The 24601-nt window shown below is 40.7% G+C and overlaps 2 protein-coding genes across 4 annotated transcripts in view; both read right to left on the bottom strand.

Annotated features, from left to right (window-relative positions):
- Positions 1-15097, bottom strand: part of pi4kaa (phosphatidylinositol 4-kinase, catalytic, alpha a) — a 35705-nt gene extending 20608 nt beyond the window's left edge. For 2 of the 3 annotated variants that reach the window (XM_084572068.1, XM_084572066.1), the window contains exons 1-18: positions 10420-10650; positions 6910-7026; positions 6702-6795; positions 6526-6614; positions 6010-6082; positions 5646-5908; positions 5454-5520; positions 4646-4794; positions 4492-4557; positions 4308-4404; positions 4030-4221; positions 3838-3938; positions 2996-3125; positions 2782-2911; positions 1591-1686; positions 1322-1505; positions 1072-1172; positions 763-931 (exon numbers count right to left, since the gene is read on the bottom strand). In XM_084572068.1, the coding sequence (XP_084428194.1) occupies positions 763-931; positions 1072-1172; positions 1322-1505; positions 1591-1686; positions 2782-2911; positions 2996-3125; positions 3838-3938; positions 4030-4221; positions 4308-4404; positions 4492-4557; positions 4646-4794; positions 5454-5520; positions 5646-5908; positions 6010-6082; positions 6526-6614; positions 6702-6795; positions 6910-7026; positions 10420-10518 (2217 nt within the window). In that variant the 5' untranslated portion in view covers positions 10519-10650. Of the gene's footprint in view, positions 1-762; positions 932-1071; positions 1173-1321; positions 1506-1590; positions 1687-2781; positions 2912-2995; positions 3126-3837; positions 3939-4029; positions 4222-4307; positions 4405-4491; positions 4558-4645; positions 4795-5453; positions 5521-5645; positions 5909-6009; positions 6083-6525; positions 6615-6701; positions 6796-6909; positions 7027-10419; positions 10651-14778; positions 14853-15063 lie in introns of those variants that run through there. The other variant, XM_084572067.1, reaches the window with a different exon arrangement.
- Positions 11403-23921, bottom strand: slc25a1b (slc25a1 solute carrier family 25 member 1b). Its single transcript, XM_084572069.1, has 9 exons — positions 23271-23921; positions 18056-18163; positions 16264-16363; positions 15913-16051; positions 15543-15627; positions 15283-15387; positions 15064-15179; positions 14779-14852; positions 11403-13361 (listed from the first exon to the last, which is right to left on the bottom strand). The coding sequence occupies exons 1-9, from the start codon at positions 23380-23382 to the stop codon at positions 13247-13249; spliced, it is 954 nt and encodes a 317-aa protein (XP_084428195.1). The 5' UTR covers positions 23383-23921; the 3' UTR covers positions 11403-13246.
- Positions 23922-24601: the final 680 nt, after the last annotated feature.

Below are 24601 nucleotides of genomic sequence, written 5' to 3'. Positions count from 1 at the left end.
TGTCTTTATGTCTAAGTCTGAACAGCATTACATCAATGCTGCTAATCCAGTAAATTAGCATATCCTCGTTATATATGCATCCAGATTATATTCTGACAGATGATTAAACAGCTAATAGTAGCTCTTGCTAGCTACCTGTCCTCTCAGCTAACAGTAGCTATTCCTAGCCTCCCAGATAACAGAAGATCACCCTAGCTTCCTAGCCTCTCAGCTAGTAGTAGCTCTTGCTAGCTTCCCAGCTTCCCAGTCAATAGAAACTCTTCCTAGCTTCCTAGCCTCCCAGCTAACAGTAGGTCTTGCTAGCTTCCTAGCCTCCCAGCTAACAGTAGGTCTTGCTAGCTTCCTGGCCTCCCAGCTAATAGTAGCTCCTCCTAGGATCTCAGCTAATAGTAGCTCTTGCTAGCTTACTATGCTCCCAACTAATAGTAGGTCTTGCTAGCTTCCTATCCTCCCAGCTAACAGTAGGTCTTGCTAGCTTCCTAGCCTCCCAGCTAATAGTAGCTCCTCCTACGATCTCAGCTAATAGTAGCTCTTGCTAGCTTTCTGTCCTCCCAGCTAACAGTAGGTCTTGCTACCTTCCTATCCTTCCAGTTAACAGTAGCTCTCCCTAACCTCTCGGCTAATAGCAGCTCTTGCTAGCTTTCTATCCTCCCAGCTAATAATAGGTCTCGCTAGTTTCCCATCCTCCCAGCTAACTGTAGCTCCTCCTTCCAGCTAACGTTAGCCCTTGCTTATAGTGACATGTATCTGTTTGGGTCCTACCTTCAGAGCCGGTCCCTTGTCTGAAGCCCTCTCGCTGGCTCTCTTCCCCTCCAAGCCCAGCTGAACGAAAAGCTCCAGCAGGTTGACCAGCAGCTCGTCGACCATCTGCTCAGCCTGAAGGTTCGCTGCTATGTTACCCAGAGCGTTGATCACAGCCAGCGAACAGTGTCTGCACGAAAAAGAGGGAACGTTCATTTGCAAGATGAGGTTCACAATCAGAAGTAGCAAAAACCTTTCATATCTGGTCCCTAAACAGTGTTTTAGGACGAATCCGAAACTTGTGAATCTGCCTTTTAAGGTGGTGCTCACCTGTATCCGTGGTCCTTGTAGTCTTTGGTGGAGTAAACCATGGAGCTCGCCTTGACACTGATTTGCTGGAACAAATTCCACACTTCCTGGTATATGTATTGCTGAAGAGGAAGGAGAGGACAAGGGAAGTTTGCAAAGATCCACTTGAGGCATGTATTAAGTAATAAAAACAACTGGTTGGAGGTTTAAACCATCGAGATATCTGTGCTGTAATAGATTAAATAAAAAAGAATTCAATCTAAACACTCACATTGCCCGTGATGACCATGCAGCCGAGCTGGTCTATGATGAGGACGTCGAGCTGGGACGGAGGCTGGCAGAACTTCTGCTGCAGAATCTGCAGGATGGGCTCCATCACTCTGGGAGTGTCCCGTAAAGCGACAGCAATGTGACCCAGAGCTCTGATCGTGTGGTCGGGGATCAGGTTAGCGTCCCTGTGGAAGAGAGATGAGAGAAACACCTTTAAGTACTTTTGTTTTTATAAACTAGAGCAGAAAATCATTTCTGGGCTGGACTTACTTGTCGTTTTCCTGATAGATGTAGAGACGGTTCGACAGGCTGGCAAGAAAAGCTTCGACGATGACGTTATCCATCGTCAGGCCGGCTTTCAGGCACCTGAGGACAGACGGAGAGAATAGATGCATCAGTGGGTGTTTTTAGGGTTAGTGTTGATTGGTGATGATTTTACTTTTTATTTTTTAGGGATGTAAATGGTACTAATGTCATTATGTGAGGGCTAACAGTAAGTTATGTTGACTTTAAAGTTACAGACACACCAAACGTCTCTCTTCTGTTTGGCTAAAATTAGCTATTAGTTAGGAAGCCAGGGAGTTTGGAAGAGCTACTATTAGCTAGGAGGCTAGGCAGCTAGGAAGAGCTACTATTAGCTGGGAGGCTAGGAAGCTTGGAAGAGCTACTATTAGCTGGGAGGATAAGAAGCTAGGAAGAGCTGCTATTAGCAGGGAGGCTAGGGAGAGCTACTTTGAGCTGGGAGGCTAGGAAGCTAGGAAGGGCTACTATTAGCAGGGAGGCTAGGGAGAGCTACTGTTAGCTGGGAGGATAAGAAGCTAGGAAGAGCTACCATTAGCTGGGAGGATAAGAAGCTATGAAGAGCTGCTATTAGCTGGGAGGCTAGGAACAGCTACTATTAGCTGGGAGGATAAGAAGCTAGGAAGGGCTACTATTAGCTGGGAGGATAAGAAGCTAGGAAGAGCTACTATTAGCTGGGAGGATAAGAAGCTAGGAAGAGCTGCTATTAGCTGGGAGGCTAGGAAGCGCTACTATTAGCTGGGAGGATAAGAAGCTAGGAAGGGCTGCTATTAGCTGGGAGGCTAGGAAGAGCTACTATGAGCTGGGAGAATAGGAAGCTAGGAAGAGCTACTATTAGCTGGCAAGCTAGAAAGAGCTACTATTTGCTTGGTAGTTAAGAGGTGCTACTATTAGTTGGGAGGCTAGGAGGTTAAGAAGAGTTACTATTAGCTGGGAGGTTAAGAAGAGCTACTATTAGCTGAGAGGCTAGGAAGCTAGGAAGAGCTACTATTAGTTGGGATGCTAGTAAAGTAAGAGGAGCTGCTGTTAGCTGAGAGCTAGTCGTCTTCACAAGGAAGTATCTGATCTTATTTATTGTGTGTCTTTACGTTGCCGTTCTCTAAACCATAAAATGTCTCAGGATCAAATATTCCCGTTGACATCCAGGTAGAGTGAACTCACCTGCAGATGTTATCGATGGAGATGTCCCGCAGCTGTTCGTACATGGAGGGTTGACTCTTCTTGCTGGAGTGGCTGCTGAGGGTTGACTGGGAGTGTTCGTTGGTCACGTGGATCTTTATCTCCCCGCCCCCTTTTAAAAATGATCATGTTGTCAGAACGCTGAAGCTGGAAGGAACCCGGCTGGATATTTATTTAATGAGGTGATCGTCGTTACCTGGAGCGCTCTGGCTGTGATATTTATACAACTTCACCAACACCGGAGAGGGCACCACCAGGAAGTCTCTGAGCGACATGGTGACGGAGTGGGCCACCACAGGGAAGCGTTCACACAGACGACCCAAACCCTGGACACAAACAAGGACACAGACAGGTTTAGGACACGATTCAGAACTGATCCCACTGAGCAGCAGCAACTATGGACGGAGAGGTCTAGTGATTTAGCTCCTTGATCTGATCCTTTAATGTATCGGCCAATCTGAGTTCTGATCTGATCCTAACTACAAAATCCTCTTCCTCCTACTTTTTTCTTCTTCCTCCATCTTTCTTCTTATTCTTCCCCCCTTTCTTCTTCTTTATCCATCTTTCTTCCTCCTCTATCTTTCCTCTTCCTCCCTTCTTCTTTATCCATCTTTCTTCTTCTTCCTTCTTTCTTCTTCTCCTCCAATCTTTCTTCTTCTTTTTCCTCCATCTTTCTTCTTCTCTTCTTCTTCTCCTGCCATCTTACTTCTTCTTCTTCCCTCTTTCTTCTTCCTCCATCTTTCCTCTTCTTCCTCCGTCTTTCTTCTTCTTCTCCTCCCATCTTTCCTCTTCTTCTCCTCCCATCTTTCTTCTTCTCCTCCTCCCATCTTTCTTCTTCATCTTCCCTTTCTTCTTCTTCCATCTTTCTTCTTCTTCTTCCCTCTTTCCTCTTCATTTATCATCATTTTTCTTCTTCAACTGCCATTTAAACAGAAGATGTTTTGACACTCCAGGGCCGTGGTTCTGGTTTATATCAGACCTAAAACAAATGATCAGGGACTTGTTTTTAGTTGGATCGGATCATTCTGAACCCGTTACCTGTAGGCAGCAGATGAGGAGGGGCATGTGAGCGATGATGACTTTACTGGACGTCTTTGACTGCAGCTTCTCTGACAGTTTGGTGCAGAGGTTCTCAGCTCCTGGTGGGAAAACATAAAATAGAACATCTTTATAGAGTCGTTAGCGTTGAGACAGATAACTTCCTGTTGGACCAGATGAACCGGGTCTCACCCTGCTCCTCGGTCACGGCCCACACCATGAGGTCCACACAGGCAGCGTTGGCCTGGCAGCGAAGCTTGAGAGGACTCAGCTCGCTCTGCAGATACTCGACGTCGTGGAGGATCCTCTGCAGCTCAGACTGGCTGCTGCTGAACTGCTCCAGCACAAAGTCATGGACCTCCTTCACGTAGTCCGTCTGAAGGTCTGCCAAACAGGGAAAACAGATTCTCATCTGGATTTGAAAAGGAATAACTGGCGACTTTTGTTTTTTGATAATCTTCCTCACTTACCCTTCAGATTATACAAGGTGTCTCTGAGCATTTTAAATATGGCCACGTACAAACTGTCGCTGAAGGTTTTGTAGTAGAGACGAAGACCAGGATTGATCTGACAACAGACAGAAGTATAAAATATGTAATAAAGAATCTAAATGAGTAGAAGACAAACTCAACTGTGTAGATTCAAGAGTCAAACCTCTAGAAGTTCGGCCAAGGTGTCGTCCAGAGATTTCAAAAACGACTCAGAAACAAACAGCTCAACCTGTTCAGAGAGAGAAGAACAAGTCAGCGACATGACGATCTACGACACAACCGCAAACAAACGCAGAGCGCGGTTGCCGCCGACCGACCATGTTAAGGAGTTGTCGGAGCATATCCAGAGGGACGTGGAACTCTCCGGAGCTGCTCCCGGTGAAGAGGGGGGAGACGGAGAAGCTGGAGCTGATGGTGGAGAAGTAGTAGTCGGGGTCGACAGCGCTGCCGTCGGGGAGATATGAGCCTGAACAGAGAGCGAGAGAGAAGATGTGAAGAAGCTTTGGCATGATTTCAGTTTAAAAAAGTCAAAGTTATTCTTGATCCAACGTCCGCAAACGACCACTAGTGGATTTGACCACGGAGCGGTTGGCATGGCAACTGGTAGTCGCCATTATGTCACATCCTGTTTCTATAGCGTCAAATAACTAAAACGAAACTTATCCAAACAATTGACACTTGCATCAACATTATATTAACTACCTAAAATGATAGAAACCATCTTTGAAAAAAGTTATTTGATGTGTATTTTAGTGTTTTAGTTTGGCCCAAGTCCCGCCCACTAACATGGAGGGGGTGGGGCTTATGACCTATACTGCAGCCAGTCACCAGGGGGAGCTCTACTTGCTTTGGCTTCACTTTAGAGGAGCAATTCCATCTTTTTACTGTCTATGGTCGATCACTACATCACTGTCTGATTGGTCCGGCAGATCTTTGCAGGAGCAGAATCAGTTCCCAACGGAGAGACTCCAGATCAAACTATCTGAGGCTGGTGAAGTTCATCAAGTTGATAAAGCGTTGTGAGAACGTTTGGATTGTTTGATGTTAGATCAAATTATTATTTAATGTGCACATTGATGTTTTCTTAAACCCAACAGTCCCTGCTTCATCCTTTCATCCACTTACCTTCAAAGTACTGTGCAGAGGGATCGGCAGGTGAGCTGGGCGTCAGACCTGCTCTCTCTGGACTGGCCTGAAAACAACAAAAGAAATCAAAAAAAGGGGGAAGGGTTAGGGTTAGGGTTAGAATTCACATCTGTACTCTAAGATGGACCCGTGTGATGGGATCGTGTTTGTCACCTTCCCAAATATTAATACCTGTTGGGACAAATTGGACGTGGAGGAGCCTTTACGCTTCAGAGTGTCTCCCTGACACACCGTGAGCAAAGAGCTCGGCATGATGGAGCGGAATTCGTTGAAGGAGCGGCGGCGGGCGGCGTCGACTTCTTCGCTGGTGGGCAGCACGGGGGCGACGGGTCGAGGGAACAGCTTGGACAGCAACGGCTCGTCGGTGTTGCTGTATCGCCCGAACGCCCTGGCGACGCCGAGCAGGGCGGGAACAGTATACCTGCACAGGTAGTCTGTACGGGAAGAAGACGGGAAGAAGGACTCCAGATATTAACATCAGGAAAAGAGAATTAAGAAAAAAAAAAAAAAGTGTGAGATGGTTTAATGTTGGTACCTTTATCATGATCCTCTGGGTTTTTGCAGATATCTTGCAGGACCTGCATGATGTCCATGATCGCCTCCAGGATCTAAGAAACAGTTTAAAGATTATTATCAGTCTTTGGTGATTGTTTACAGAAGGTTTTATCTGACAGAGCATTTATTTATTTATTTATTCTGTCAATTAGACTAATCTTTATGGATATTTTCTGTAACATAAACCAGATGTTCCTCTACAGGAGAGAAGTTCGACAGGAGAGGTAAGCTTTCTTGGGCATACCACAACCTGTCTGATCAAGAATATTCACAGCTTCTCTAAAACCATGTGGTCTAAACGCCGCCTTCAGATGGAGAAGAGGCCAAAGGAACAGCGCCCTCTGGTGTTACCTACTACCTTGTAAACCCTGAGGTGTGACACAACACAATGGACAAAGATCTAATGTGCAGAAGCTGTTGCAAGGACCACAGGGAGTTGATTCTGTGCAGGCGTGGCCTAATATTCATCACACATGTATAAACCTCAGCTACAGACCTGTCCTCGTAGGGTCTCGTCCCGCTGGGCCACGTCTGAGAGTAGTGTAACAAGAGAGAAACTGAAGTTCTCTGCAACAGGAAGCGTGTCTGCAAAACACCATGAATAACAATTAAAGTAAAGGCCACAATTAGATGTGATTGGGTAATTAAATGAATTATACAGTGCATGCATACCTCTTCCTTTGCGTTCCGAGCTTTCTTCAATCCACTGAACTTTGGGAAGCCCTTTGAGGAGCCCGAGGAGATACGGGACGATGGCATCTTTGTGCTGCGACACAACGTAGTTAGTGTTGGCGTTAGTGTTGGCGTTAGTGTTGGCGTCCTGACTCTTAGCAATAAATAATGCAACAAAGCAAGAAGATGAGGGGAGAGAGTAGTTTACCTGCAGGTCTGACTCTACCAGAAAAATGCCAAGTGCGATCACGGCGTCTCTCCTCCTCTCGTCCAGTTGGAAGACGCCTCTAAAGTCCACGGGACACATGCATTGTAGCTTCTGCACCTGAAGACGAGATGCAATCACCATCTTTAATGTTTCTCTACTTTAAAAAGCTTATTTAGACAAAATGACCTCCCCGCTGAGATTTAACACTCTGGTTCCATTAGTGGTAATGATTTTCGTCAGGGCTCAGGAATGGAGCCAGAAACCTGCCTCTGGCTTTAATTAGTTTAGAGCTAAAAGGCTTCGGCTCAGAGAGGGATTAATCACACAGAGTCATCCTGCATGGGTTTTATGTTTTAAAGTGGTAACGCTGAAGGATGTGGTTAAATCCTCTGGTCACATTTACCACAGAGAGGAATTAACGTTTGATTTTAAAGATCCTCTGAGACACAAAATGTCAATTAAAAGTTAAATTTGGGGATTTCAGAAGGTTTTATTGACGATAAGCCTCTTACTGAAAAAAAAATGGCTCTGTTGGACTTAAACTCTAAAATTTAATTAAACAACAAGAACCACAGGCATCCACTGAAAGAAGGTTATTGTAGTTACAGCGAGGCTTGTGATTATGTTTTACTTTCTTTTAATATTATTATAAAAGAAAAAATAATGTTTCTACATAAAGGTTTTAATCTAGGGCGCGTCACTTATCAATAACATGTTCCCGAGCCTGAGCAGTTCTAAGCATCTATAGCTACTTGTTTTAGGTCTGCCATCAACCAAAACCACGTCCATCAAAACGTCTTCTTCCTTTCTTTTAGTTGTAGTTGGCTAACGTCAAAGCTGCTATAAAATCTGAGAAGAAGAAGAAGCAAAGTTGGTCTCCTGTAGCTTCCTAAAGTCTGTCCTTGTCTTCCTTGTCTTCTCCTAGAGTTGGTGTCCTGTGTCTTCCTAAAGTCTGTCCTTGTCTTCCTTGTCTTCTCCTAGAGTTGGTCTCCTGTAGCTTCCTAAAGTCTGTCCTTGTCTTCCTTGTCTTCTCCTAGAGTTGGTCTCCTGTGTCTTCCTAAAGTCTGTCCTTGTCTTCCTTGTCTTCTCCTAGAGTTGGTCTCCTGTAGCTTCCTAAAGTCTGTCCTTGTCTTCCTTGTCTTCTCCTAGAGTTGGTCTCCTGTAGCTTCCTAAAGTCTGTCCTTGTCTTCTTTGTCTTCTCCTAGAGTTGGTCTCCTGTAGCTTCCTAAAGTCTGTCCTTGTCTTCCTTGTCTTCTCCTAGAGTTGGTCTCCTGTGTCTTCCTAAAGTCTGTCCTTGTCTTCCTTGTCTTCTCCTAGAGTGGACTGGATTCAGTCCAATAAATCTTTCTGTCAAAGTTAATGTAGTGTGGAGAGGGTAGCTGGTACCTTGTGTTCTCTACTCCAGAAATGTTCTGGTCATCCAACGCTGCCATAAACTCCCTAACCCTCTCTGGAAGATGTTTCTCCTTGACGCGGTCTCCAGGAAACTTTTCTCTTCTTTTAAATGTTCAGTGTTTTGACGCTAGCCAACCACGACTAAAAGAAAGGAAGAAGACGTTCTGATGCTACAGGGACGTGGTTTTGGTTTATGGCAGACCTAAAATAAAAAAACTACAAAAGATCAGACTCTGCTGAAGCCTGATACCGGTTTACACACAATATACATAAGGGAGGAGGTCATAATGTTATGGCTGAGTGGGCTGGAGAAAAAGCAGAAATTCATCAAACAAGTTCCACAAAGCGACACAACAACACACTGAGCCGAGGGTGGGGTTCATTGTGTTATAGATACCGCGGCTGTTTCTTCATAGTTTCTACTTCCTGTTTCAACATTTCCCCCCATTCTAAACCATAATCTACTCCGTGACTCTTTTTATTATCTCAACATGTCCCAGCTGTATTTAATTACATGTCTTTAACACTGAATAAGTTTAATATTCCAACATCTTTGCAAGAAAAACAACCCGTCACTGTTTTAATCCTGGTATTGCAGCGACAGCGTTTCATGGCGTCCTTCTAGTGGTGTTGAAAATGTCTCATGATCCCTTCCTGTCACAACTTGTTCCTTGTTTTCTCCAGTGGGTGTGGACCAAACATTACACTAAAGCTGTACCTGTTAACACCTTTATTATTTTCTGGGTCTAATCAGTTAATTTAGGAAAAGTGAAAAATGCCATTTGACAACAAATGTCAACATCTGCGTCCAACATCTGCTCATTAATATATTTTTATACAGATTATATGTGACAAATAAGTGAGTTTTACAACTTGTGTAAAAAGCTGCTATATGTCCCTGACATATAGTGACCAGCCATAACATTATGACCACCTTCCTAATATCGTGTAGGTCTGCCCTTTTCTGACTCGTTGGGACCTGGACTCCTCTAGATATCTGAAGGTGAGGAGCTGTGGTATCTGGCTCCAAGACATTAGCAGCGGACCCTGCTTTAGGTTGAGAGGTGGTGCCTCCATGGATCAGACTAGTTTCTGGACTGGACTGAGCCCTGAGTCCTAAACCAGGGAGCATCATCCTGCTGAAAGAGTCCATCAGGGAATCCTGGTGGACATGGTCTGCAGCAATGCTAAGGTAGGAGCTACGAGTCAAAGGAACAGCCACATGAATGGAAGGACCCAAGGTCTCCCAGCAGAACATAGACCAAAGCATCACACTGCCTCCAGCAGCTCGTTTTCTTCCCATAATGCATCATGGTTCAAAGTGTCCTCCAGGTAAATAACAAAGTCTATTTTCACGAGGAAGCAATTTGTGCATGCAGTTTCTTAATACAGGCAATTAAAAGTGCTAAGTAATTAATACTTAGCACTTTTAATTGCCTGTATTAATTCTGCTAATTTAAATTTACCATAAATGACATTTTAATTGTTATTACATTTGATTTTAAGAAGAGATTCAACTGTTGAGGATTGATTACAGCTGCATTACTGTAGTTTTATTATATTATTAAATATGTGTAAACAAATTAATATACATATAACTAATAATGTGAAATAAGAATCTTGACACCTCCCCATTTATTATGGTAGCCTTTTATTTTGAAGGCGCCTTATTTGGTGGTGCCTGTCAAAATAAAAGTACTGAATGATTTAAATAAAATTATAATTAAAAAACTGTTTCCCGTGAAAATGTTGATGAAATCAGGTCACTGATGGTTTAGATTGACGTGTGGCCGTGTGAACATTTAAATAAAAAGACTTAAAAGACCATTTTTAGACGTAAAATCCGATTTTCTTAAGCAGAGGAGCGACAGACTGACTGGAGGCTAAAAACAGCTAACGTTAGCAGACGCTAGCAGATTACTAATAAAGAAGGCTACAAATGCGACATCTAAACGACAATATTAACTGTTTAAAGACATGTTTACTGGTTAATTACACGGACCAGGCCGGTGGAGAAGTTTGAGACGGGGCCTTAGTGTCAAAAGACTCCGGACAGGTATTAGCTTGCGGCTGCTAGCTAGCTAGCTAGCTTTCTGTCGCTGCCGTTAACGTTACCTTGTCTAACGGAGCCTGCCGGTGAGCTGCCAGCGACCGCGCCAAGGACAGGACGGTGTTGAAGTAAAATCCTCGGCTCCCTTCTCCATTTAGAGACATGTTTTAGCGTCGCCCTGGCTGAGCTACACCAACATCTTCTTTCATTCGCCCGGTCGACCTGCCCCAAGTCAAACACTGACAACTACGGCAAGCGCGAGGTCCACAAACGCGAAGAAGCAAGGTCACAAGACACAACACTGCTGATGCTGAGATATTTAAACTGGAAAAGACGGATTACAAGCACATTTAATCTACTATATCCACTATAAAACGCCACCAATTTAGAAAATGTGAATATGAGGATTTTTATAACAGTAAACTGTTAAAAATAAAACCATTTTAATGTGCTAAACACTTTATGACCAAGTAAAGTGACCCCAGGATGGTACCCTGAGGTATCCCACAGTGGTGAGTTTTTGTTAAGGGAAAATAATCTTAAAAATGCCCAAAATCTTCTGGGACCAGCTTCAAAAATGTGAATTATGAGCAAGTTTCCAGCATATTTACTGGAAATTTTTCACCAAAGATGGATTACAAGCACATGTAATCTACTCTATTTCTTTCCCCATTTGATTAATTAATTAAAACTACAATATAATAATAATAATAATAATAATACATTGTATTTATAGGCGCCTTTCAAAACACCCAAGGTCACCGTACAGGTAAAACAGGGTTTAAAATACGTAACAGACATCAAAAGCATTTAACAAACTATAAGACACTAAAAGATACGATAAAAAGATAAAAGATTTGGTTTAAAAAATTTAAAATTTAAAATCTGGAGGGAGTGACAGTCAAGGAGGGTATGATTGGAGAAAAAGCTGGGTTTTGAGATGGGATTTGAAAATTGCCAAAGTGTAAACAACTAGGCATCATTTTATTGTCTCAAACGTATGTTAAAAGCTTCATTATTTTATTTTAAAGTTGGAATATTCACACACAGAACACCTCATCTAAGGTAGAAATGCCATAAGGCTAAAAGCAATAGTTAGGCTTTTCATTATGAATGATCAGTTTCATTATAACAGTAAACTGTTAAAAATAAAGCCATTTTAATGTTGTAAACACTTTATGACCAAGTAGAGGGAGAACATAAGTGACCCCTGGATGGTACCTTGAGGTATCCCTCAGAGTTCTTGTTAAGGGGAAATAAACTTTGGCTTAAAAAATGCGTGACTAGTTTAAAAAAATGAGAATTATGTGCAAGTTTCCAGGATCTTTGTGACAGTAAACTAAGTGAAAGACAAAATGAAGCAAACTAAAAATTTAAATTGGGCTTCAGGGAATAACATGTCCACATTTTGTTATATATTATAAACAAAATAATTGTTTTATTAAAGAACCTAATTGTCAGTTCGACTGATAATTTCGTTCTGATAATTGTTTTCTGCAGTTCTACAGTTCTCCTAGGATGTGACCCCTTTATGAATCGAGAAAACTAGACAGTAACAGAAAAAGTATGGAAATACTCAAGCTGAGCACAGAATAAACACAACAATCTTAACAGTCTGGTCCATGTTTATTTGTGAGCATAGACATTAGAATGAATTAGACAGAAGGCACAAGATACGGCTTTAACTACTGGAGACTTTCCACATGTTAAGTTGTTTAAATAAGTCCACATGTATGCACGGTCCGGTTAAACATGAAGCTGAGGAAGACAGCTCACAGTAAACATTGTGCGTCCTAACACGAACAGTGTGTGATAAGCAAAGCAGTTAGTTGCACTGCATGTAAACATGCCACAAGCTCCATCCTCTGACATGGCGTTGTATATATGAGCAGCGGTTGGCACGGGAATCATCGGTTAAGGCAATAAAAATTATATTAAAAAATAAAAGCTAAAACCACTAGTCCTCCATGGAATGAGATGGAAGGCACTTTGAAAGGCGTTTCTATCCGGTGAAGGAGTTTTAAAAAGCAAAAATTCACAAAAATATGAACAGTTAAGATCAACTGAGGAGATATGTGGAGAGATACCTTGTGCAACTGAGAACATTATTAATATCTGTAGTGAATAAACATTCAAACATTCCTAATCTCAAAATAAATCAGGCACTTCTCATGGCATTAGTACAGCAAATTAACGGATTATAACACTTTTTAAAAAGTGTCGCCTCTTCGAGCTGACCGCATCTCCACAGATTCTACACTTGACTGTGTTTTAAGGCATTTAGTTCTTAATGTACCTGTAGTTTCTGCAGCATGCGACATCTGAACATTAATGATTCCCCCCAGGACTCAAAGAAATAACTGTTTCGATTTCTCTAAATATTTGCATATTAAAAAAAAAGGCTTTAAAATGTTCAATCTCTGGGATAATTTGTCTTTTTCAAGTATAATTTCTTAGCCTACCATTTCTAAATCACATTACACTGGGCAGGGCATTGGTTTCTCTTTACAGCACTCGTTACTAGTTAGTGCTCCCGTTTCATTTAGTCGAGCAGGTGTAATTAAATGCCCCGTTCTTTTCCCTGAGCTGTTAAGGAACTTCATCCTCCTGGAATATGGAAAAAAATGAGCATCTGTAAGCAGCAACTCTGCAACACGGAGCTTTTCTTTCCATGCAGGTCATGCTTCGACTTGTAATTTGTGTGCTATAAATAAAATCCCACCAAACCCTTTGTTTTTTGTTTTTTTCTTCCTTTCTGAAAATCACTTGGAGGTAGATATTTGAAGCTATAAGCAGGATTTTAGTAGACCGGTTTAGTAGACCATGGCCTAGTTAATAACGTAGGAGGCCCGTCCAAAGACTCCTGCTTGCACAGCACAGAGGTGTCTGGTTTCAGTCCGTCTTCCAAACAACGTTCAGCACCTTCACGACTTCCTCATAGATGATAAAGACGATGGCCACGTCCATGCACACTCGACCCAGCCGAGGTACAGTACCTTTGTAGAACCTGAGAGGAACAAATGTGCGAAGGGGAGTATGATAATTTAGGACAGTACCATTCAGTAGAGGTCTCAAATTAGCCAGAGGAATGCAAAACCCTCGTGGTGCAGGCAATTACTTTCATACTAATAGTATTACTAAAAGTAAAGGGAGAAGATAAGCGGACCCAGGATGGCACCTTGAGGTATCCCACAGCAGTGATACACAGAGAAATGACTTCTTGTCAGAGCTGAGAAGCATGTAAAACAAATTTTAGACTAAAGAGACAATAAAGTTTGGCTTAAGAATTTGAATATTTGCCAGTTTCCAGTTTTTTATGTCTCCTTTTTTAAAACATCTGGCCAGACAAAGGCAAATTCAATAGGTTTATTAAATAACATATGTACTTTAATGTTAATATTAGTATTTTAGTGTTAGAACAAGTAAAGGGAGAACATAAGAGGTCCCAGGATGGTACCTTGAGGTATCCCAGAGCGGCGATATACAGGGCTGAGAAGCATGTAAATAACTTTTGCACTGAAGAGACAATAAAATGTGCCTTAATAAAGTCTACAGTTTCTGTAGAAGTATCTTAAATAATGTGAAAATCTGCAAATTTTTTAACATCTGGATAGACAAGATGAAGCAAATTGAAGTAGACCCAGGATGGTACCTTGAGGTATCCCACAGCAGTGATACAGAATAGACTGAGGAGCATGTAAAAGTAATTTTATACTAAAAAGACAAAAAAAATTCTTAAAAATGCCTGAAGAACATGTGAAAATCTGCAAATTTCCATATTTTTATGACAGTAAACTCATGTTTTTAACATCTTGATGGACAAGATGTAGCAATTTTAATATATTATTAAATATAAAGTACTTTTATATTGGTTTTATACAGTATGGCATTTTGTATAATGGTATTTTCACACAGGTTTGGTCTATGAAGTAAAGGGAGAAGATAAGTGGACCCAGGATGGTACCTTGAGGTATCCCACAGCAGTGATATACAGAGAAATAACTTTTGCACTGAAGAGACAATAAATGTGCCCTAATAAAGTCTCAGTTTCTCTAAAACTATCTTAAATAATGTGAATATCTGCAAATTTATGGATTTTTATGACAGTAAACTCATTTACTGTCATAAAAACTCAACTTTTGTGACAGTAAAAAAACTGGTAGACAGTCAGAATGAAGCCATACGATTCATTCGGCTTACAGTTCACACGGTTCTTAATCAGGACCGTTCCCATTGGCACTCCTGAAGCTAACGGGCTAACACATTTCATAATGTTTGTTTAGTCCATACAGATATCTTAGTGTCGTCTCCTAGCCATAGTTTCATGTTTATGAGCCAAATGTTTTCCAAAACGCCCAACTATTCCTTTCATTTATACTCGCTTGAATAAATGAACTCTGGTTTCTAGAGTCTGGATTACTTACGCCCTTGGTCCTTCGTGCTTCATGATTTTGACGGCACAGTCCAGTGTGCTTTTGTACTTGTGAGCCTCGAGACCCTGGTGAATTACAAACACAACATGTTACTGAACTGAATTCATTTGGGGGTGGGGCTTTATGTAGTGATGGACAGAAGAATAACAGTAGTCATACACGACATCTGAGCACCATGGACTTGAATTAGTTTACAACTAAATGGATCTGATTGGTTGGAGGACTGTCCAGTTGACGCGGAGGTATTTCATTTGAAGACTCCAGACTAGAACTGACCTGCATTCTGGTCTTGATGACGTCCAGGGGAGTGTTTCCAAACACACTGGCAGCACCGGCCGTGGCTCCAAACAGTCCAGTTAGCAAAGGGTTAATAGATTTGTTGGGGTTGTCACCTTGGTGTAAGGAACAAAAGATAACGTTTTCATTTAATTTATTTTTTGTTGGCTGCATTTTTTATTTAGTTTTATAAGCAGCGATTACAAGGATTAATCGTACCTTTGTACCAGTTCCTCAGTGAAGTCATGACGTAGAAGCGTATGGCCTGGTTGGAGCCTTGCTTCAGTACAGTCGCTGTCAGACCCTGATACGTTCCTCTCAGTCCTGTCACCGATACATTTTTATTCATTAATGGACGTCTCAGGGGTCGTAAGCAAGAATATTATCCTTTTGATAACACTGGACGAGGATGCTGTGCAGCATGTGTGGACTGGATGGAACAGCAGGTGGCAGTATAACGCAGCTGAAGCATTTCTTACCTTCAGTCCTGACGATCTCCCTCACCCCGTGGAAAAAACCCTTGTACTTTGGGTTTGCCGACGTCTGATCGTGGATGAATTTCACCTAAAATAACATTATTAGATTAATAGATTAACAGATTTTAGTCCAGAAATCCCTCTGAGCCCTGCTTTATGTTTGTTAAAGGACAAAAAGCAAGTATTAATGTGTAAAAGTTTGCATTTTCAGTTGTAAAAGTTCATTAAAGTCTCCAGAATTATTGTCATACTGGAAAATGTCTGAAGCTTGATCCTATGTGTCTAAACTTCCTGTGGCTTTTAATTTATTTAACTGTATCTATATTTCCTACACTGAATCTAGTATTTTGGAGATTTTTATTTTTTTTTTTACCTTTACTGTCTCCATGGGACAGACTACAAACACAGCCTCTGCTACTCCAGCTCCAAGGCCACAGAAGAATCCCCGCTTGCTGTCCAGCTTTCCGCTCTCATCGCGCATCTTATTAGCGAGGAACTCAAACACCCCAAACCTGAAAATAAAAAAAGTAAAAAGAAAGAGATTAATGACTCAAATTTTAAATAACCCACGCTGCAGTAGCTGGTCTGTTGGATCAGAACCACACGGGTCAAACTACTCAATGATCCCTGGCCATCCAACTGACATTATGGTTGGTCATAATGTTATGGCTGAATGATTACTGGATTTAAAGTGTGTTTGTGTGTGTTAGGTTGTGGTCAGTACCTGACAGCTGCTTTGGGTATGGAGCCGTAGACCAGCGAGCTGAGACCTCGGTAAAGACCCCGGACCCCATGACTGTTCACCGTCTGCTTCACACAGTCGACTGGAGGAGGAAGAGGAGGAAGAGGAGGAAGATGCTTAGAAAAACAGAACCCTGGCCTGTTATCAGTTAACCTTGATGGTGCATATAAACATGGTCTGAGTCAAAGTTCATGAGTCACAGCACAACAACAAGTTACACTGAGATAACACCGAATGGATCAAATCAGCTGATTGGAAGCTTTAAATCCACTCAGATTATTTATCAGTGACACATCTCTGATGACATTTTAACAGACACTATGTAAACCAGCTATGGACATCCAGTTGATTGATACCAGTTTAATATAACCAATTCCAGATTATATACAGATTACTGATATTTAAGTGGATTAACATCCAGATTAGAATGGCACCACGGTATATCTGTGACCTTTTAAGTCCCTACTGTCCTTCTAGGCCACTGAGGTCTTCCTCACAACATCTTCTCTCAGTCCCAAATGCAATCCTAAAAACTAAAGGGGATAGGGCTTTTTCTGTTGCTGCCCCTAGACTCTGGAATAATCTCCCTATAGAAATTAAGTCCTGTCCCACCATCACTAGTTTTAAATCAAATTTAAAGACCCATCTATTTTCTTTGGCCTATAATGTCCATTAATTTCTCCCCTTGTTTGTTTATTTATCTTATTTCTATTTCTTTTCAGTATTATATTAACTTGCATCTTTAACTTTACTGTACATCTTTCTCTAGTAGTATTAGTTTCAGTAACCATATGTTCTTTTATCTACAATCATAATCTGTTTATTATTATTATTATTATTATTATTATTATTTTGTATTTCCATTTATTTATGTTTTATTTACTTTTTTTGTCATTTATATTTTTGTTTTTATTACTGTATATATTTTATTTCTGTGAGCACCTTGGGTCAATTACATTGCGTTTAAGTGTGCTATATAAATAAACGTGACTTGACTTGACTACTGATATCTGTGTGTTAATATACAGATTATTCATATTAAGTGGATTCATATCCATATTATTCAGACTCTAGTGTGTTAATATGGAGATTATTGATATTCTGGTGGATTAATATCCAGATTATCAACATTTTGGAGTGTTAATATTCAGATTATTAATACTTTAGTGTATTTTTAAACCGGATTATTGATACTCTAGTGGATTAATATTCAGATTAGTGATACTCTAATGTGTAAATATCCAGATCATTGATTCTCTAGTGTGTTAACATCCAGATTATTGATATTCTAGTATGTTAATATCCAGATTATCGATATTCTGGTGGATTAATATCCAGATTATCGACATTTTAGTGTGTTAATATCAGATTATTGATATTCTAGTGTGTTAATATCCGGATTATTGATAGACTGATATGTAAATATCAAGATTATTGATATTTTAGTGTTAATATCCAGATTATTGATAATCTGGTGGATTAATATCCAGATTAGTGATACTCTGATATGTAAATATCCAGATTATTGATAGTCTAATGCGTAAATATCCAGATTATTGACATTTTAGTGTTAATATCCAGATTACTGATACTCTAGTGGATTAATATCCAGACTATTAATATTTTAGTGTGTTAATATCCACATTATAGATACTCTAGTGGATTAATATTCAGATTATTGATATATTTAGTGTGTCTATGTGCAGATTATCAGTACTCTGGTAATACTACCTCATCCTGCAAATATAAAAGCAGACACTGAGGACAAACTCACCGATGCCTTTGTATTTGGGAGGATTGGCCTTCTCGTCTAGCTGCAGCTGTGTTTTAACGTACTCTGTAGGGAACGTGATGCAGATCTCGATTCCTCCTGCGATCCCGCCTGAAATAACAAGAAGACAACACACGGCGTTTCAGCAGCAGGAACAGACTGGAGTTAGCAGGAGAGTGAGATAAAAAATAAGTTTGTTTCAGTCAAACCCACTCAGGAGCAGGAGAGGAAATTATTTGTAAAACTGCAAATACCACACACACATACACGTATATTAAACAAAAGTCATTCAAATCTGGTTATAAAAGCAAAATTATGCAAAACAGCATGCTTCATAAACGAGGGAGTATTCACACTGGGTGCAATGAATGAGAAGACATGTCAAAACGAATTAAAAACAAAGGGAACCAAACTAAACTAAATTATTGCTAAAAATCTGCTGCTGTAAAATTTAGTTTGTGGATTAAAACAACCAGAAGTGTTCCTTGGTGCTACCCTGTACGTCTGCTCTACCGCGCCTCATCTAGACCAGTTCCACCTTAATCTGAGTTGTCACACATCTGCAGTTCAACAGCAAACACGGAGCCGGCCTCTGATTGGCTCGGCTGATCTCGGTGCGACTCTGCCTACAGAGCCTCCCCCTGGCCCTGCTCCAACCAGAGGGGGTGTGTAGCCTCCAGCAAACACAGTTCACCACATCACCCCAGATACACATATCTGATAGTGGCCTCCTTCTGCTAATACACTTAGAGAAAGTTTGAATAAAGTTTGGTGGAGCTGACGCTGCCCTTTAGCCTGAATTCCTCCCCACAGTTTCCCCTTCATGCTACACTAAGCTAAGCTAATATCTCCTGGCCTGTATATTGTGTTAATATGTAAGCTACAGAGCTAACAGATCTAACAATTTTGTATACTTTGGACAAGCTAGGCTAACGGTTTTCACTTTATGCTGCACTAAGCTAAGCTAGGATTGAGAGCTAACAGTTGCAAGTGAATTTTGTAATCTTTGGGCAAGACAGGTAAACTGTTTCCTCTTTATGCTACGCTAACACCACCTGGCTGTATATTGTGTTAAAAAGTAAGCTAAATAGCTAACATATCTAATGGTTTTGTATCCTTTAGACAAGCTAGGCTAAACATCTGAACTTCAGGCTACACTAGGCTAAGCTAACATCTCCTGGCTGTATATGTCATTGATAAGTAAGCTAAAGAGCTAAAAGATCTAACAAGTTGTTGTATCTTTTGAATCAAGCTAGGCTACTGATTTTGACTTTATGCTACACTAAGCTAAGCTAATATATTGTGGCTGCACATTGTGTTAATAAGTAAGCTACAGAGCTAACAGATCTAACAATTTTGTATACTTTCCACCAGCTAGAATAACGGTTTTCACTTTATCTTCTGGCCGTATATTGTGTTCATAAGTAGGCTAAAGAGCTAACAATCTTGTATCCTTTGGACAAGCTAGGCTAACCATTTTCACTTTATGATATATATGAAGCTAAACTAATATCCCCTGGCTGTATAATGTGTTAATTAGCTGGATTAGGAGCTGTTAAACTAACTGCCCTGTAGCATGAATTGCTCCTTACATGTTTACTAAAAGAAGTCTTTGTTGACGCTTTTTACATGCATTCCTTTCACCAAACTGTCATGCAGGGAAATCCAACAAATCAGTGGTTCTACAGACGGGCAAAGTCATGCTGCTTCTGCATAAACAATCCTAAGATTATAGAGCTTTGCAAACCTCTGTTTTCACTAAAACATCAATATTTCTCTCTGGCTAGAAGTTCTCGGCGGCAGCAATGCTGGTCATGACACACCCAGGCATTCTTCTGGTTAGAGTCAGGCCTTTAATATGCAGCTGCAGCTACAAATTAAAAAAAGAGGCTGAATCAAAAACAAGAAGTCCACATCGTCGTCTGCAAACGAATGAGCCCCCGAGTACTACCTGCAGCATGTCGTTGTATTCAAACTGGGAAAAAGACACAGAACCGGTTCGTCATGTTCAACTAGAACGGGAATTTCTTTTAAAGCAACAGTATCAGCAAAAAAACAATCAACAGAAGAAGAGAATAAAATGAATAGAAATGGAGAAAAACATTCACAAATTATGTTAAATGCAATAATTTGACCATTCCAGACCAGGACAAAGTTATGCTAACAATTAGCGATGGACTAAAAATGCTAATAAAGGATTTTTATGTTTACATGTGTCACATTTATTTCACATGTTCGATGAGCACGTTGATATGATTCCCATACCTGTGTGTTAAATGTGAAGCTAGGCAATGTTAGCTTAGCTTAGCATAAAGACCAAAAAATAATCCAGCACTTAACTAAAACTACAATTTATAGTTTTTACACTTCGGTTTTTAAACATGTTGCATATCTACTGTATACTGTGCTAACAGGTTAGCTTGAGAGCTAATAGTAGCATGTAAGGAAGAAATAGCTTGGATTGGTATCCAAGCTATTTCTTCCTTAGGCTACGCAAAGAAGTACTTGTATTATTGTACATACAAGTTACTGTAAATTGTGGCGACTGGTTATCTTAAGAGCCAACTTTATACTACACTAAGCGAAGCTAATATCCTCAGTCTGTACATTGTGTTAAAAGCAGTTGCAGCTAAATTTTGTAATCTTAGGACAATTCAGGTTAACCTTTCCAATTGTCCTAAGCCAGGAGACATTAGCATAAAGTTTATGCTAAAGTTTATGCTAATGTCTCCTGGCTGTACACTGTACTTATAAGTAAGAGCTTCCGAGCTAACAGAACTAACAACTTTGTATCCCTTGGATAAGCTAGGCTAACTGTTTCCATGTTATGCTACACTAAGCTAAGCTAATATCTCCTGGCTGTATACTTTGTTGATAAGTAAGCTAAATGTTGTGTATGCTTTGGACAAGCTAGGCTAACCATCTAAACTTTAGCCTAACTTAAGCTAAGCTAATATAGCTTAGCTGTATACTGTATTAATAAGTTGGCTAAAGAGCTAACATAACTAACAACTTTGTATCCTTCAGAAAAGATAGGTTAAGTGTTTCCTCTTTATGCTACACTAAACTAAGCTAATGTCTCCTGGCTGCATACTGTATAAGTAAGAGCTAACAGAACTAACAACTTTGTATCCTTTAGACAAGATAGGTTAAGTGTTTCCTCTTTATGCTACACTAAACTAAGCTAATGTCTCCTGGCTGCATACTGTATAAGTAAGAGCTAACAGAACTAACAACTTTGGACAAGCTAGGCTAACCATTTAAACTTTAGCCTATGCTAAGCTAAACTAATACATCATATACTTTGTTAATAAGGAAGTTAAAGAGCTAACAGATCTAACAATTTTTTAGACAAGCTAGGCTAGCCGTTTGTTCTTTATGCTAAGTGCTATGCTAATGTCTCCTGGCTGTAGGCTGTACATGTTGTGTAATGTGGTAGAACAGGTATACCACCAGGTGTGAATGAGAGGCAGAAATGTCTTCCAGCCAGTTAGAGGCAGATTTGTGGACGGTCTGACAACTAACTGCCCCACAGCTCTGCTTAAACGCAACACATACTTTCTGCTACGTTAACTCTCCTCAGAGCAGTTTCCAATGAATTAAAGAGGCTCTAAACTGAGCTTGTGGCCTACGAGTTGTAATCTATGTGGCTGCAGCAATGTGCTTTGTCATTGTGGTCCGTGACACGGAGACATGGAGCCCGGGGCCTCTGAAAACTGAACTGCTGACAGCGGCAGACAGGGAAAAAAAAATAAAAAAATCACAGGAACAAAAGCTTTTCATTTGAACCTTTAACATGATCCATAGTGAACTGAGCAACCCATGTTGCAATGTTATCAATAATGATTGCCCTCCAGTACGCACTGATCTCTGGGACGTCTGAGCGCCTGTCATTGATTGACTAACGAGAGTTCAGCTCACTCAAGTGTCTTTGAAAAACAGGGGGTCTGTGCTAAAGTCCCAGGACAAATCGGCTGGGTCCTGCAGACACGAGCCGCGGGGCAAACGTCACGTGTGCCAGCAGGTCTGAGTAAAAGTATGAACACTTTTATAAAAACATATCAATCTGTCCATAAATTCAAATTCAATTTTCTGGATTTCCATTTACTACGTCCATATTCGTGCTTTGAATGCGGGACAAAGTCAAAAGTCTTTCTCAAAATGTGTTTAAAAAGGTTGTCTGAAGTCTTAACGCTGAGCTGTAGAGGAGGCTCAGACACAAATAGAGAGAGTTTAGAGGAAAAAGACTTAACTAAATACGGAGCAGTTTGTCCTGCATCACCCTCCCATTGACTCCCACTGATCTTCCTTCTACAGCAAAGATACCAAAAAGATTTTATAATCTACCTCTGTCTAACTTCAGATAACCTTTGAGATACACTTTCATAAAAACATTTGGCTTTGTCCACCATTTACGACACAATTACGGCTCGTTTAAATAAGGGGAAATTATGAGAAGAAGTAAATGGATACCTGGAAAATGCAATTAAATCTATTTATGGTGGAATTTGAGGAACGTAAGGAAAGAAACGCAGCGATCTAACATCTGTTTTAAAGACATATTCTGAAATGTGGTGAACTACATTTTGAGTTATGATTAGGGTTTTTCGTTGCTCATCACTTAATAGATCAGTTTGTGAAATTAAGCAAATGTATATGCACGTTCCCTGTGTGCAAACTAACTTTTAGTTTAATTTTGAATATTTAGCCGTAGCAGTAAAAGATGCAGAGAGTCACATTAACTGGAAGTAACGGGAGGTTCAAAGACATCCTCTGAATCTGAACAGTAAAGTTTGTCCTGCTCTGAATGGAACTTCCTGACTTGTAATTAGAAAAACACGAGTCTCATTTTCTGCACAAATCGGTGCATTGGTGCAATTTGTGGTTCTGCAGTTTATTTTAACATCTCCACCTATGACAGTTCATTCAACCTCCATCTGGTGTCTCTGTTTTGTGCAAGGCTGCAGGCTTTTTTTATTTATTTTTTAACTATTTTCCTTGCCATGTCAGTTAAAAGTTGAAAAATAATATGCACATTATTATTCCTTGTGTGCAAACTAACTTATTATTTAGTTGTGCACGTATTCACATTTACTTGAGGCAGTGAACAGCATCTGGAGGTTAATGCAGCCCTGCTCCTGCAACCATCTCCAGCTGGAGGTTCAGTAAAACTTTAAACAACTTTAAGAGTCTCTGTGCACACTCAGAACTTTCTTACCTGCCAGGATGGCCTTGCCCGGGTGCGTTAGGTTCGCTTTCCCTGCCGGAGCTGCTGCGGCCAAACACTGCGGTCTATGAAACGGACTCACAAATCTATTTTGTCCAGACATGACTGCGATCCACTGGCCTAACTTTTTTTTTTTCTTCTTCTTGTCAACACGGACTGTGCTGGTGCTCGGTTTTGCCGCAGACAGCTCTCAGGTCCTCATGCAGCTGCAGAGTGGCTGCTTTGTGCAGGAGCGCCGGTTCAAACTCTCCGAGGCCAGCCGGGCGGTGTTGACCATTGGACTGTGCCGGTGCGGAGCTGATTAATGTCTATGTACTTTTGACTTGGAGTTCCACACTCGGGGAGGCTGATAGTGTCGAGTCAGTGTCCGCTAAGGGCGGGGCAGGACGTGACACTCTCCCCCCACACACACGGAAAAACGCCATGTTTGTCACAAACATTTAAGGAGGACCGGGCAGATTCTTTCGCTTGTGGCGCTCCGCCGGTAGAGGGCGCTGTTACAACCGCGCTGCCTCACAGGGCAGTCCAATTCAACATTGAGGGGAGATTGTACCCTCTAAAAAGCGTTCAAATCTGATTTCTTTATGAATTTTTACATTCTATTTTCACAAAACACGTATTAATTATTAATAGTGTTACAATAAAGAATTATGTTCTACATATTTATGCCCTTAACTTTAGCACACACTCGCCGCCTCTCTCTCTATATCTAGGGTATTTGGTTCCGTCCAGCCGAGGCCGTGTGGTTAAAACCGTTAAAACCATGGTTAAAACGTCATCTTGCTAACCTTTTTAACTTTTTAACATTTTTTTTAAACTAAACCTCAGCTCACGTCATGGAACCAGCGTAAATTCAATAAATCTACTATAACCTAATTTAATATTAGCTTGTCTTCTGCTGTTATTAGCTGCTAATAACAGTCTACACACCCTCCTCTCTGTTTAGACTATTTGGTTTCGTCCAGCGGAATTGTTAGCGATATAGCCTATTGTTGCTAACTCTTTTTGTTAACCTGAGTTTGGGTTTGTAAAAATAACTCAGCCCACGTTATGAAACCAACACGACTTTAATAAATCTATAAATTAAGAGCTCAATAGCTTAACATTCTTACTTAAAATGACTTCAGCATCAGTGCTTAACCCATAAACGATTAGCATTCGTGTTAGCTTGTCTTCTGCTGTTATTAGCAACTAGCTTAGTTACTGTTTTTGTCAAAACGTAGGAATATATCTTTCAAAGCAGATATTTTGTTTTAGTAAAATAAAAAATAAAATGAAAAAATAAATAAAATGAAGTATCCTGAGAAACTTTTCTGTATTTT

This window comes from Chelon labrosus, assembly GCF_963514085.1.
Source record: "Chelon labrosus genome assembly, chromosome: 22".
NCBI classification, from domain to species: domain Eukaryota; kingdom Metazoa; phylum Chordata; class Actinopteri; order Mugiliformes; family Mugilidae; genus Chelon; species Chelon labrosus.
The sequence above is the reverse complement of the archived record's forward strand: the minus strand, read 5'-3'. Positions and strand labels throughout refer to the sequence as shown.

Bases quoted from the DNA above. Each gene is read 5' to 3' on its own strand.
- slc25a1b (XM_084572069.1), bottom strand. From the start codon at position 23,382: ATGTCTGGACAAAATAGATTTGTGAGTCCGTTTCATAGACCGCAGTGT. The intron at 16,052-16,263 runs GTACTGACCACA...TTTTATTTTCAG, and splicing joins ATACCCAAAGCAGCTGTCAG to GTTTGGGGTGTTTGAGTTCC. The intron at 15,388-15,542 runs GTAAGAAATGCT...TATCGGTGACAG, and splicing joins GGAGATCGTCAGGACTGAAG to GACTGAGAGGAACGTATCAG.